At 36.2% G+C, this 13,112-nt stretch overlaps 2 protein-coding genes across 3 annotated transcripts in view; one reads left to right on the forward strand and one right to left on the reverse strand.

Annotated features, from left to right (window-relative positions):
- Nucleotides 1-13,112, reverse strand: part of LOC142337695 (uncharacterized) — a 420,762-nt gene that overhangs the window by 187,203 nt on the left and 220,447 nt on the right. The gene's annotated exons all lie outside the window — the stretch shown is intronic.
- The window catches only part of LOC142337696 (integrin beta-5-like), a 127,146-nt gene that overhangs the window by 17,734 nt on the left and 96,300 nt on the right, over nt 1-13,112 (forward strand). For both annotated transcript variants that reach the window (XM_075387139.1, XM_075387140.1), the window contains 2 exons: nt 1,122-1,371; nt 10,399-10,619. In XM_075387139.1, coding sequence (XP_075243254.1) covers nt 1,122-1,371; nt 10,399-10,619 — 471 coding nt within the window. The remainder of the gene's footprint in view (nt 1-1,121; nt 1,372-10,398; nt 10,620-13,112) is intronic.

A 13,112-nucleotide genomic window follows, 5' to 3' on the forward strand; every position in this document is an offset into this window, starting at 1 on the left:
TATGCTAACTTTAAACCGAGATAAAACAGAAATTGTGCTTTTCTCAAGAATTGGTGAGTCAAAAATTGAACAATTGCTTTATAATGGAATTTTCATAGAGCCAAAAACAAGTTGTCGTTATTTAGGTATAATGATTAAAAGCAATCGAAATTTTGACATACAGCTAAACAAAACGTTAGCAAAAATGGCAAATGCTATTAGGTCAATTTACTTAGTAAGACATCCTCTGCCATTAAAAGCAAGAATCGGTCTTTTTGAATCACTTGTTTTGTCCCATCTCAATTTCAGTGCAATTTTCCAATCGTTGTCGGTTATGTCACTTCAGAGAGTTAATAGACAAATTAACTGGGGAATAAAGGTTTGCCACCTGCGCAAAAAGTTTGACAGTGCAAGAGATCTTTTATTGAAATACAGAATTTTACCAGCAGAGCTTTTAATTGAAAAAGTTTGTCTTCTTAAATTTTTTGATCTCCTCTCACAATATAAAGAGAGCAGTCGCGAAACCAAAAATTCCTCATTCAGGATTTTTGAAAAAAATAAATTGACCAAAAACTCCAGCACTTTCAGTTTTTTCCAAAGAATAAGTGCCAATCCAAATGGAGTGACAGGTCACTGATCAGAAATTTTTCTAGGAAGTGGAATAATTTACCAATTGAGATCCGAAAAGAAAAACTAAAAATAATTTAAGGAAAAACTAAGCAGCGAAATGGTCAAACTGCATAAACGTGTTCCAATAGACAGACAAGTAAGAGGCTTTAGGAATTTTTTTGTACTGAAGTATAAAGACCAAACTATTCATATAACGAGGCGATTTTGAAATTGTAAATAATTAACCAAACGTTTTTGTTGTGTTTATAACTTTAAATCTACATTTTTGAAGATTAAAAAAGTTATGCGAAATTAATGGATTTCTTGTTAGATCTCATTTTGCCCCGCCTTTGCCAACGCGGAACAGATTTTTATTCATAAACATTTGCGAGACATTATAGAGGTAGGGGAGTATACAAAAAATGGTGATTTCTACGACTTATAACTGGGGGGGGGGGGGGGGGGGGGGGCTCTTCAGCTTTTTTACTACTCACTATAGGCATACTCCTCTTCTCTATCTCTTCATTTTCAAGAAACCTGTGGCTCTCTGTGACGACTGTGCGATTCCTGATGTATTCAGACATCAACACAAACTTACCAATATATCCGGTGAAGAGTTTGCCATCAAGCTGAAGGATGTGAAGTTTGCAGCCACTATTGACGATACAGAAGCTACCTTGGAAGCAATGATGCAGGTTGTCGTCTGTCCCAAAATTATCGGCTGGCGTCAGAATTCGAAACGGATCCTGTTGGTGTCTACGGAATCTATTGCACATTTCTCTGGTATGTAGCCATTGCGATAGATCTATTATTGGCACTCTCATGATTTTTATGAAACAGAGCATTGCCGGAGTGTAATCGGTATTGCTTTGGAGTGAATTTGCTCTAGGAAGTGCCGCAAGTAAGAAATATCCTGACAGCTGCTGAAAAAAAGTGAGAAGCAAAAAGAAAAGTGTATTTGTAGCTCATGCCTTTATTGAGAAAGTGAGAAAAAAAATTTCATAAGAAATTTGTTGGGTTTTAGGATGTTTAATTGCTCTGGAACGAAGTGTGAAATATTTGTAGACGTGTGATCATGATAAGCTTTCCTCGGTCGATTTGACTTCATCATACATGACTTCTTACGTGATGTGTGATCTAAATTGCTCTCATTCGCAGTTTTAAGAAGCTGAACTGAATTGGGGCCAGGTAACTCCTAAATTCAAATCAGCTGAGCCAAAATTTGTTTCATTTTTAATACCTGCGATAGTGAGCTATTATGGCCTTCTCCTGGTATTGGTGACTCGAAGAGGAGTGTTAGTTTTTTTAAGGTGTTTGCTACTCTAAAAAAGAACCAGTTTGTAAGTATCTCTTAATACTTGTTGATTCTAAGTTATCTTTTGTCAGCCGTAATGCGGTATTGTTGCGAAGCTGAGACGTTTTGTCCCTAGGAAGCTCTTAATACATTACTATGAATCTAACATTAGGCCTATTGCTCAATATGGAATCTTAGTCTATGGCCGCTGTAGTTATTCTGCGCTGCTTCCAATTTATCTGTTACAGAAATTTTGAAGTTCATTTACTTAAAAAAAGAATCGATTCATGTGAGGACATTTTATTAAAGCACTCCATATTGACTTTTTATGATTACACAATTATGAACTAATTAAATTTGCTTTGAAGGCAGTAGCCTTCATGGTGAAACTATGCGATGGCTTAATGGTACCTTATTCCATAGAAAGAGAGACAAGAGGATCAGCAAGTAGGTTACTCAAACAATTTTGATGTGAAAAAATGGAGTGCTGTTCAATCAAATTTCGAGCATCAATACTATACAATAAATTGAAAAGCCTAGCAGTTGTTCCAGTGGACTCCGAACCGAAGGCGTCTAGCAATTTTTTTGCCATAAGTTGAAGGATTGTTTTTTTGTTTGCAATTACAAAGTTGCTAGATTTATATTTAGTGTTTAACTTTGTTTCACAATGTCAATCTCGCAAACAGTATTAAGTTGTAAGTAGAAATTGTAATCGTAAATTAATTTGTGTATAATGTCCAACTCAGGAGTAGACTGAAAAGTGAGTGTGTATAACCTCGTTGTCTGTCCCCGCCAGAGCAATATGATATTTTGCTTTAATTTGTATATAGTTTTTTTATTGGAAAAAAATAATTCTTTCTTTGTAAGAGGAGTATCGGAGAAGTATCTTTTCAAATCAATTTTATTGGATTGAATTCTAAAGCGGGAATGAAACGCGAGATGTGTGGTTTGGTTGCTAAACAAAATCAAAGACTGTATCGAAAATAGAGTGGTTCATACTGCTGTTTTTGAGAGCATTAGAAATTGAGGTTTGAAAAAAGTTCCTTTAAGTGATTGAAATGTTCTGTTAAGTATGACCTTTTCCAGCAGTATATTTAAAGCAGTTTATTTCATTTTTTTGGTTAAGATTTGATTGATTGTGCTATTTTTAGTCTTGTTTGATAGTGGGTTGAAGGTTCTGGTATTTACTTTCTTAACTAATTCTGTTTTATGCTCATGTGGAGATTTTTTAATGTATTCTACCAATATTTAGGAAAATATCAAGTTTTTTCGCCTAATGTTTTGTTTTGCTGCCTTAAGAGTGGGACTTCAAAATACGCTTATTACTTAAGCTCTTTTAAGATAATCATTGATTGCCTTTTTGTGGGTGTTAATCTTTTTTACTGATGATAAATTTGACAAAACTTGCCAATTTTAACTTGCAAAGTTTTGCCTTTTTAAAATCCGTCGTCAGCCTCTTGAGGGCTATTTTTTAAGTTCTCTTGTTTTGGATATACTATGATTTTTGATAAGATTTTCCTGTTTGACTCATGGTTTGCCTCATTCACTGTTTCAACTCAATGGATTTTAAATTTATTCGCTTTTTCATTTACGCAATTTAGAGTTACGCAATTTAATGTTAAAAGAGCAAAAACAACAAAACGTGGTAAACGGATATAGCTCAGTCATTAAGTTGCAGTGAATTCGGTTGTCAAAGTTCATCAGAACGGTTGCTAGCTGATGTTAATGCGAAGCTTAATAGCTTTCTGTTTAGAGGCTGCGTTAATTTTGGTTATGGAAACTAGCTTATTTCGGCTATTACTGCGCTCCTTTTTTTTTAGTTCGTGTAACAGATTTTTGTTTTGTCTTACCCTGACTTCTCGGAATTGACTTTTTAATTGACTTGAGTGAGTTCTACTGCTTTGCAGTTAAAATTTGTATTCGTGACGTCATTTCTGCTTTTAGGTCAAATGCGTGATTTACCTCACTAAAAAAAATGACTTCTAAACCCACTTATGGAACTTTAAATTTTATGAACATTTACTAATTAAAGGTCAATAGTGTGCATCTAATTAGTGCCAAACTTATATGCCCTATTTACTGAGTAATATAGTCTTGAGTTTTAAGATCGAATATTAATTTTGAAAAAGCTCCATTAGGGTTTTTTCCTTGTATAACCAATGTGTCATAAAAATGACAGTCCGAATCTAACCCAAAAAGTCTAGTGGTCTATTAAAAAGCTGGTGGTCGATCTGTCAATCTTATTTCTTTAGTTGTTTCAATTCATGGTAGGCCACAAACGTCTATCGCGGCTATTTTCCGGCAATCTGCCGGCTATTTTTTTGTGAGCTATTCAATACTCTTATTCGCTGAACGGAATTTTCTTTGGCTTCAGGTGCCCTTGTAACATAAAAAGTTCAATAATTATTTTATTTTAATTCAATAAGCTAATTTTTTTAATTCTGCAAACTCGCTGGAGTTGTTTTTGTACATACTACTTTTTTGATGGTTTTATTTTTTGTTTTATAAAGCCGGTTCTTTGAGTCGTTTCAGCCTTTTATCCCAAGTACCTTTTGTTCAAGTGGCGTTTTGACCTAAAAGCGAAAGTGAAATGTTGCGCTGTCAAGTATTCTTTTGCGATTTATGTTTTTTGATCATGCGCTGCGCTCTGTGAATGACTTTTCTAATTTTGAATGTCTTTGAGAGATTGCGGCATACAGATGACCGATTTCAGGCGTTTTTGTCTATTTAGCTATGAATCTTCGCACTAACGCCAGCTAGCAACCGCTCTAATGAACTTCAAGCGTTGTTTTGATCTAAAAGCGAAAGAGCAATGTTGCAATGTGAATTTTTGCGTGGGAAGTGTTTTTATCATGCTTTGCGCTCAGTGAGTGACTCTAGTTTGAAGTGTTTTTGAGAGACTGCGGCATACAGATAAGTAATTTCAGCCGAAAATAGATAACCTAATTACAGTTTGTTCAAGCGGCGTTGTGACCTAAAAGAGAAAGAGCATTGTTGCCATGTGAACTAATTTTTTTTGCGAAAGGTTTTTTGATCATATGCTGCGATCAGTGAACTACTTTTCTAATGTAAAAAATGTTTTCGAGTGATTACGGTATACAGATGACCGATTTCAGCCGTTCTGTGTTCTATTTGACTCAATTTAAAATAATTATTGAACTTTTGATATATTACAAGGGCAAATAAAGTCAAAGAAAAATTCCGTTTGGCATATAAGAGTATTGAACAGCTCACAAAACAGTAGGCATGGCATAATAGCTTCACTAGGGTTATAGAAAAAACTTAAATAGCTGCCAAATTGCCGGAAAATGGCCGCCGATGACACACAGAGCACATCGGTTTTGAAGTAGAAACAGAAAAAGGAAGAGATAGAAATTGATTTGGTAGAATTTTAAGGCGTGTTCTAATTTGGTGTGGATTCAACTAGTTTCCATCACTGATATCATTTCAGTTTGTAGACAGTACGTCAGCAAGCAACGGCTCTGATGAACTTCAAGCGGCGTTTTGACCTAAAAGCTAAAGTGCAATGTTGATATTTGAACTAATTTTTTGCGAGAAGCATTTTGATCACGCGTTGCGCTCAGTGAATGACTTTTCTAAATTGGAAAGTGTTTTTGAGATATTGTGTTATATAGATAACCGATTTCAGCCGGTTTTTTGTCTATATGGCTCAATTTTGTTGCTTTAATTTATTTTTTTGTAGTTATTATTGGTCGATGTGCCATTAGTATTTATCCAAAATTGATATCGCAGTGTTTCTGAAAACCTATAGGTGCGTTCCAAGTGCAAGATGGGCACAAATTTTTTCATTCTTTAGTTTTAGAACTTCAAGCGTCTTTTTTTAAAAGAAAATCAGTATATGGCATCTTCTCTTTGATTATTCATGCCTTGTTCGCCTTTTTTCATCGTGAGGTAATTTTTGTTTGAAAAGTGATACACATACTTATGCGTTTTTGGCAGTTTCTGTCCGTTTAGTTCTAATTCTTTGTTAATTGGTTTTAACTACTGGAAAGAATCTCTCTTTGCAGTGCTAGGGGATTTTAATTTTGTGGTTTTTATACAAGAATTATTTTTGTTGACTCTTTGAAATAAGTCATAATTTGATTTGTGAGTGCAATTTTAACGATGTTATGACAATTTTTTGCCAAGTATAATTGATAATTTATACAGGATGGTTATGTCTTTTTCTCGAATGCTAAATAATGAATTGTCTTTGTTTTTTCTACGTCTTTTTGTAACACTCGTTAGCTTTTTGTAACAAGTTTCAACTTTCAAAAATTAAGAAGTTGCGTTTTTTTGTTTTCTGTGTCCGTATTCTCTACATTTTAATATATATGCTTCTGACGTTCTCCTAAGAACTGTAGTTATATTCGCTCTGCTTTTATTTTTCTCTTTTTTGCCCTCTTTTTTGTTTGCATTTGTGTCATTTATTATAATGCAGCACCAAGAATTCGCTGTAATTACTTTTAAAAGTTTTTTGCGAATATTCTTGAGTCGGGGTTTTTGCCTTTTAACATTTTTCTTCAGTTTAGTGAGGTAACGAATAAATGCACATGCAGCTATGACTTTTCTTGGGAAGATTAGATTCTTCGGATTGCTGCCGGAATTCTTCTGGCTATTATTCTATTTTGTCATGATTTTTGCTAACATATGCGTCACGATTACTGTTTTTTGTTCATTCATTCATCCAGGTTCGACCGAATCTCGTTCGTGAAACTCTTAGTGGAGCGAGTTTTTTTCGCGTAATTAAGTTTTTTATGTCATACGTGACTTTCTTCACTCTCAAAAATGACTTCATTTCAAGGACGTACAGTCAACTGAGTGTATGCCACTCTAAATGAAGTTGATCAAAAATTAATTTGAAAAATTCTCTTCGGCCTGTTTCATTCTACATCTAGGAAGCTATCTGAGTTATTTTCTGGAAATCTGCCAGATATGTTTAATAGCTCACAAACAGATTTTTTAGCATTTTTTTTATACCCCCCACTCGGCTCAGCCCAGCTCCAGACTAATACTTTCAAGTGATATTATTCTTCCACTAAACATTCATACTTAAAGGAAATGACTACTGTTTGTTAAAGTTGTTACTATAACGATCACTCGACGACGCGCCTATCATCACTATTGATGAGTTTAAACTCGCCATACTTAAAGCTAAAAATTCGAAGGCCGAAGGACCTGATGGGATAACAATGATTCACCTAAAGCAGTTCGGTCCCATAGCCCTCCAATATCTAACCCGTCTTTAATCTATCTATCATCTAGCACTATCCCGTCCATATGGAAACAATCCACAATCATCCCGCTCCTCAAACCAGGGAAAAGTGTTAACGACAGCAAGTCATACAGACCAATCTCTCCTGTGCCCCGCCTCAAAGATATTTGAAAAATGCATTTTTTTCAATTCTAAACACCATCTGAAATGTGCCTCACATCAACACGGCTTCAGGTCAAGACACCGTGTCGCACAACACTCGACTAACGTTACGGAACAACTCAAGCCTGCCAGGAGCACTGGTTCGCTGGCTGAGCACATACATGCATGTTAGCCAAGCTCGAACTCTTTTTCAGAGACTTGCGCTCGAAAAACCGAATCGCCCGCTTCGAAGTGCCTCAAGACTCAGTGCATGGACCAACTCTGTTCATTGAACATCAAATTGGTTTCCTACGCTGACGACTTCGCAGTCTACGGACAAAGCAACAATATCGAATCCATATCCAATGACATATTAATTTACTTAGAGTCGCTCTGTACATTCCTCCAGCAACGAGACCTTAAAGTATCTGTAGGAAAATGCTCAACAACTCTTTTCTCGCCATGGAACGAGGACTTCAAACAGAAACCATCAATCAAGGTCAACAACACAACACTTGAAGTAAAGAAAAATTCAAAGATCCTCGGCATAGCCTTCGACAATGGATTAAACGGGGGCGCGCATATCTCTACTGCCAGCAGCAAAGCACGGAATTGTGTTAACATACTCAAAGCACTGAGCGGAGCTAGCTGGGGACAGCAGAAAGAGACAATCGTGAACAGCTATAAAGCTTTTGTCAGGCCAGTCCTAGAATATGCATGCCCGGTATGAATCCAGTTGCTGCGAACTCACATCGAGAAATTGCAAAGAGTCCAAAACATCGCCCTACGAGTCGCCACTGGCTGCGTAAATATGACAGCATTTGAACACCTACATGATGAATGTCAGGTCCTGCCAGTTCGCAGACATACTCGCATGCGATGCGTACAGCAACAACTCATGAACCACATCCCCAGCCATCCAGGAAACCGACTTCTAAAGCAATTCCCACCCCCACGCAACATGAAACAGACATTAAAAAGCCGTTACGAACGATACATAGAGGCCCTTCACGAACCAGACTCAGATGATGAAATATCATCGAAAACCCGCTATCAGGAGATGCTGAAACAAATCCATACAAATGAAGTCAAGGACTACCTTGACGAACGCGAACCAAACAAAGTAATAGATGAAAAACCACCTGAGATAAGTACCAAAGAGACCCTGCTCCCTAGACACACCAGGCGTTCTTTTGCGCAACTGCGAAATGGCTACTCACCCTATCTCAACTCGTACTTAAAACGAATTGGCACAGTCGACTACGACTGCTGCCCAAAATGTAATATCGAACCCCGTACAACACGACATCTCTTTAACTGTGACAAAAACTCTGAGACAACTGTGAGACCACTATCCTTCTGGGAAGCCCCAATCGAAACTGCGAACTTCCTGGAAATAACCGACTCCAAAGAGGACACTCTCTGACCGAAGACAACAACAATTTGTTACTATTGCTTACGAAAATAATTTTTCATTAGATGCACAATTAATAAGAAGTCGTTAATAGTGGCGGCTTGAGCAATATTTCTCTTAGACAATCGCTGGTTAACCCCACCTCAAACCACGGGACTGTAATATGGGCATGGCTTTGTTTTGTGGGTTCACGCCACGACAACACAACAATGTTTAAAACGTTTCAAATAAGAACTCGATTGTTAAGTGTAACACCAAGACATGCGTAATTAAAGGTTTTGTTTTTGGTTGTTTTACACTTTCAGTGTTTTTATGATCAAATTGAAAAATGAAAACTTCAAATTAAATTCAAAGCGTTTTTATGATCAGTGTTTATCTGTTTTTATGATCAAATTGTGTTGTCGCCACTTCAAATCAGCTAGAAAAGCCATCAGAAAGCAAGAAATAACTTTTGAAACTGAAAAAATTTGAAATTTGTCGAAACTCAAAAATGGTCAAAACTGAAAATTTTTACAAGTTGGGACCGAAAATCTGTACACCCCCCCGATTTTGGGAAGGCAGAACCCGAGCAACCCGAGGATATGGCAGACGGTTAGGTTTACCTCTAAACTACTCATGGACCCAACGAACGTTATTGCATCAGACCTCCAAGTGTAGCTATTAGCACTTGGGTGCAAAATTGGCTTTTTTTCGATATTTTGTTATTTATTACGTTGTTTATTTCTTAAGTTGTTTTTTTATTATACTTTAGATGATCATTAAAGGTCAAATACCGTACATTCGAAGCATCTAGAGCCACGTAATAACCATCCGTGCTTATGTCAACAAAAGTAAATATTGCAGTAATTTTACATTTACTGTGTAAACAATGACCTAAATCTTTTTCTTGAATCAGAGACAAGTAGCAATGATGTTATAAATGATAAATATTTGATTATTTACTTCAACCCAATTGTTTGATTAGTGAAACCGTATTGTATTTAGAACCATTAGAAACTGTTGCCAAGAGCAGTTGGCTCTCAGATTGACTAAAATTTGATTCTTTAACAACTTTAGTCTTTTTTGCTAAGTTTTGCTAGATCTTAAGATATTGCGAGTTTTAAGTTAGTTGAGCTTACTTAACAAGAAGATAGCAACAATACTAGCTACTGGCTAAAGCCTTACAAACTTCAGCACGAGATTGAACATAGATTATCACTTAGGATTTTCTTAACTTCAATCAATAAAATTAAAGTTACAGTCCTTTAATACGTCCGAGTGACTAATTATTTCTGCGAGATTGTTAGTCAAATCGAACCGAGTGAAGAACCAGGCCGGCGTAAAACTTGAGAACCAGGCCGTTAAGATTAGGTTCCGCTGGGATTCTTGAGCAGCCGCAACAAATTGAAAAAATCAATAATATTCGAAAAGAATATTTTTTGACAATTTGATATAATGAAGTGGTTTTAAAGTTGTACTATTTTTGAATATGTGTAGGTTCTCATTTTTTTTCATTTTTGCCGTTCTCGTGTGACTGTGAACCGCAAATTCTCCTTTGTAGTGATTTTAGGATATTTAGCGAAATGGCATTAGGCGTAATGTTATAGAACTTTGAATCAGAGAGTTAATGTTATCAATAGTAAAGTGTATGCTACTGTTCGCTGAAAGTTAGTCATTGCATCTTGACCGAATTTGGTATAAATGCACCCAAATATAGAAGATACTCTTCTTTTTTGTTATGATGCGTGATTTCGCTGTTTTATTTAGGTGATGGAGCATTTTCGGGATTGTTAACAAAGCACGATGGAGAATGCCATTTGACAGAGGAGGGGATCTACACAGCGGGAGACAAGTTTGATTTCCCCACTTTAGAGACGCTCTTCTACAAATTGAAAGACAGTCGCATTCAAACTGTGTTTGCCATTCCAGAACACAGGAAGAAGTACTACGAGGAGATAGTGCGTGTACTGCCTATGTCTATTGTGGCTGTTAGTCTATACACACTGCATTAATCATAAAACATATTTTACAGGAAAAGGTTATTGGCGGATCGCTGAGGAAATAGTGTGCTGGCCCATTTTTGGGTTGGGCTACCAAAGAATTTAGCGATTGACGCACGAAGAATGTTACCTCGTCATGTTCAAATGCGGAGGAAGATGTTTGCCCCCCCCCCTCTAACGGTTCCATGCTTCAGTGTCTTTGATGTATTAATTACTTGTCCAAGAAATTGTCATCAGCGAAAACAAGCACAGTGGCGCTTTTTAAGGTAATGACTGAAAGAAGGCAGTAAAGAAGTAAATGATGTGGTCTACCATTTCAAAGACCGTTAAGATGCTTTTTTTATAGCTGCGAAGCTGTAAGCTGAGCGAAGCTATATTGCGGTGCTCTTGGTTTTTTACAATTCAAAGAATTTGAATTGTATTGGGGCGCTGTCTATTTTTAATAGACGCACAGCGATAACTGGGGCTATTATTGGCCTTCTCTTGGTTTTTTTACAATTCAAAGAATTTGAATTGTATTGGGGCGCTGTCTTTTTTTTAAGATCTGTTCACACATTTTCATGATTTTTGAAGTCAAATTGGAGTAGTGATTTTGGTCACGCCGAAACAGGAAATGGAGCGAAAAAGCGAGTGGTTTTGCGGCGTGAATTTTTTTGCTCTAATTTTAAAGTAGAGTGAGAAAACGGTGTTTGAACAAAAATTCGCTTTCTCGCTAGTGGTTTTTTGTTCACATGCGGCAACTTCACTTTGATTTTTACTGTTTTTCGTTTTTTTTGGATCTGATTTTCTAAATGGTTTTACCAATCCATTCATAGTCGGTTCGAGGTCTAGTTTTCTGTTTAGTCAATGAAAATTTTTTGAATTGTACGTCAGGACTTGTCCTGCTATGTTTTTTTTATTTTGTCTTCATGATTTTTGTTACGACCATTTGACGTCACAGCCACTTTTTGTTCATTCGTTCATGCAATTTCAACTGAATTGCATGTGTGACGTTATTTTTCGCTCTTAGTGGAGAGAGTTTTTTGTTCACGCGCGTGATTAAATTTTTGGTCACACTTGACTCACCTCACTCTCAAAAATGACTTACTGACTTTGAAATTGACTTTCATTTACTTTAATTCAAGGAGATAAGGTCAAATGGGTGTGTGTCACTCTAAATGAAGGTTATTTGAGAGCAGCTAATAGAGGCAGCAATAACTTATACAGATTTTTAATCAAAATAACAGATCAGCTTTCAATGAAAAGACGAGTTTTTTTGGTCTGTCTTTTTTACTGATTTTTTAGACTGCCGATCTACGAATCTATTGCGGCAATTTTCTGGCAATCTGCCAGCTATGTTTTGAGATCTGTTCACACATTTTCGTGATTTTTGAAGTCAGATTGGAGTGGTGATTTTGGTCACGCCGAAACAGGAAATGGAACGATAAAGCGAGTGGTTTTGCGGTGTGAATTTTTTTTTGCTCTAATTTTGAAGTAGAGTGAGAAAACGGTGTTTGAACAAAAATTCGGCTTCTCGGTAGTGGTTTTTTGTTCACATGCGGCAACTTCACTTTGATTTTTACTGTTTTTCTTTTTTTTTTGGATCGGATTTTCTAAATGGTTTTACCAATCCATTCATAGTCGGTTCTAGGTCTAGTTTTCTGTTTATTCAATGAAAATTTTTTGAATTGTACGTCGGAACTTGTCATGCTATGTTTTTTTTATTTTGTCGTCATGATTTTTGTTACGACCATATGACGCCACAGCCAGTTTTTGTTCATTCGTTCATGCAATTTCAACTGAATTGCATGTGTGACGTTATTTTTCGCTCTTAGTGGAGTGAGTTTTTTGTTCACGCGCGTGATTAAATTTTCCCAAAACGGTGAAAACGGTGTTTGAACAAAAATTCGGTTTCTCGGTAGTGGTTTTTTGTTCACATGCGGCAATTTCACTTTGATTTTTACTGTTTTTTCGGTTTTTGGATCGGATTTTATAATAAATAGTTTTTCCAATCCATTTACAGCTCATTCTGGACCTAGTTTTTTGTTAGAATCAAAATTACATATCTCACTTTGTTCTCCCTAGCAACATTTTGACATTGATTTTCGTTTTTTTTTCATCTGATTTTTTTCAGAAATTTTTTTTCCAATTCACTCCTTGTCCTTTCTAGGTCTAGTTGTTTATTAGGTCAATGAAAATTCTGTGAATTGTACGTCAGGACTTGTCCTGCTATGTTTTTGATTCGTCGTCTGACGCTCTTTTTTCGTTTTACATTTGTTCACACAGCAATGCTGAAAAAGTCAAATTTTCTGAATGACTTCTTCCTCTCACTAACGGCATTTGCGCCCGTGATTTCATTTCTCAGTCGCTTTAACAAAAGTTTTTAGGTTATTTGCGTGATTAGATTTTGATCATACGTGACTTGCCTCACTCAATAAAATGACTTTTGCACTTTAAAACTTAAGTTTAATTTGAATGTGTTTAAGGTATGTTTTTATCGCT

The sequence above is a fragment of the Convolutriloba macropyga genome, chromosome 4 (assembly GCF_964194025.1).
Source record: "Convolutriloba macropyga chromosome 4, txConMacr16.3, whole genome shotgun sequence".
Classification (NCBI taxonomy): domain Eukaryota; kingdom Metazoa; phylum Xenacoelomorpha; order Acoela; family Convolutidae; genus Convolutriloba; species Convolutriloba macropyga.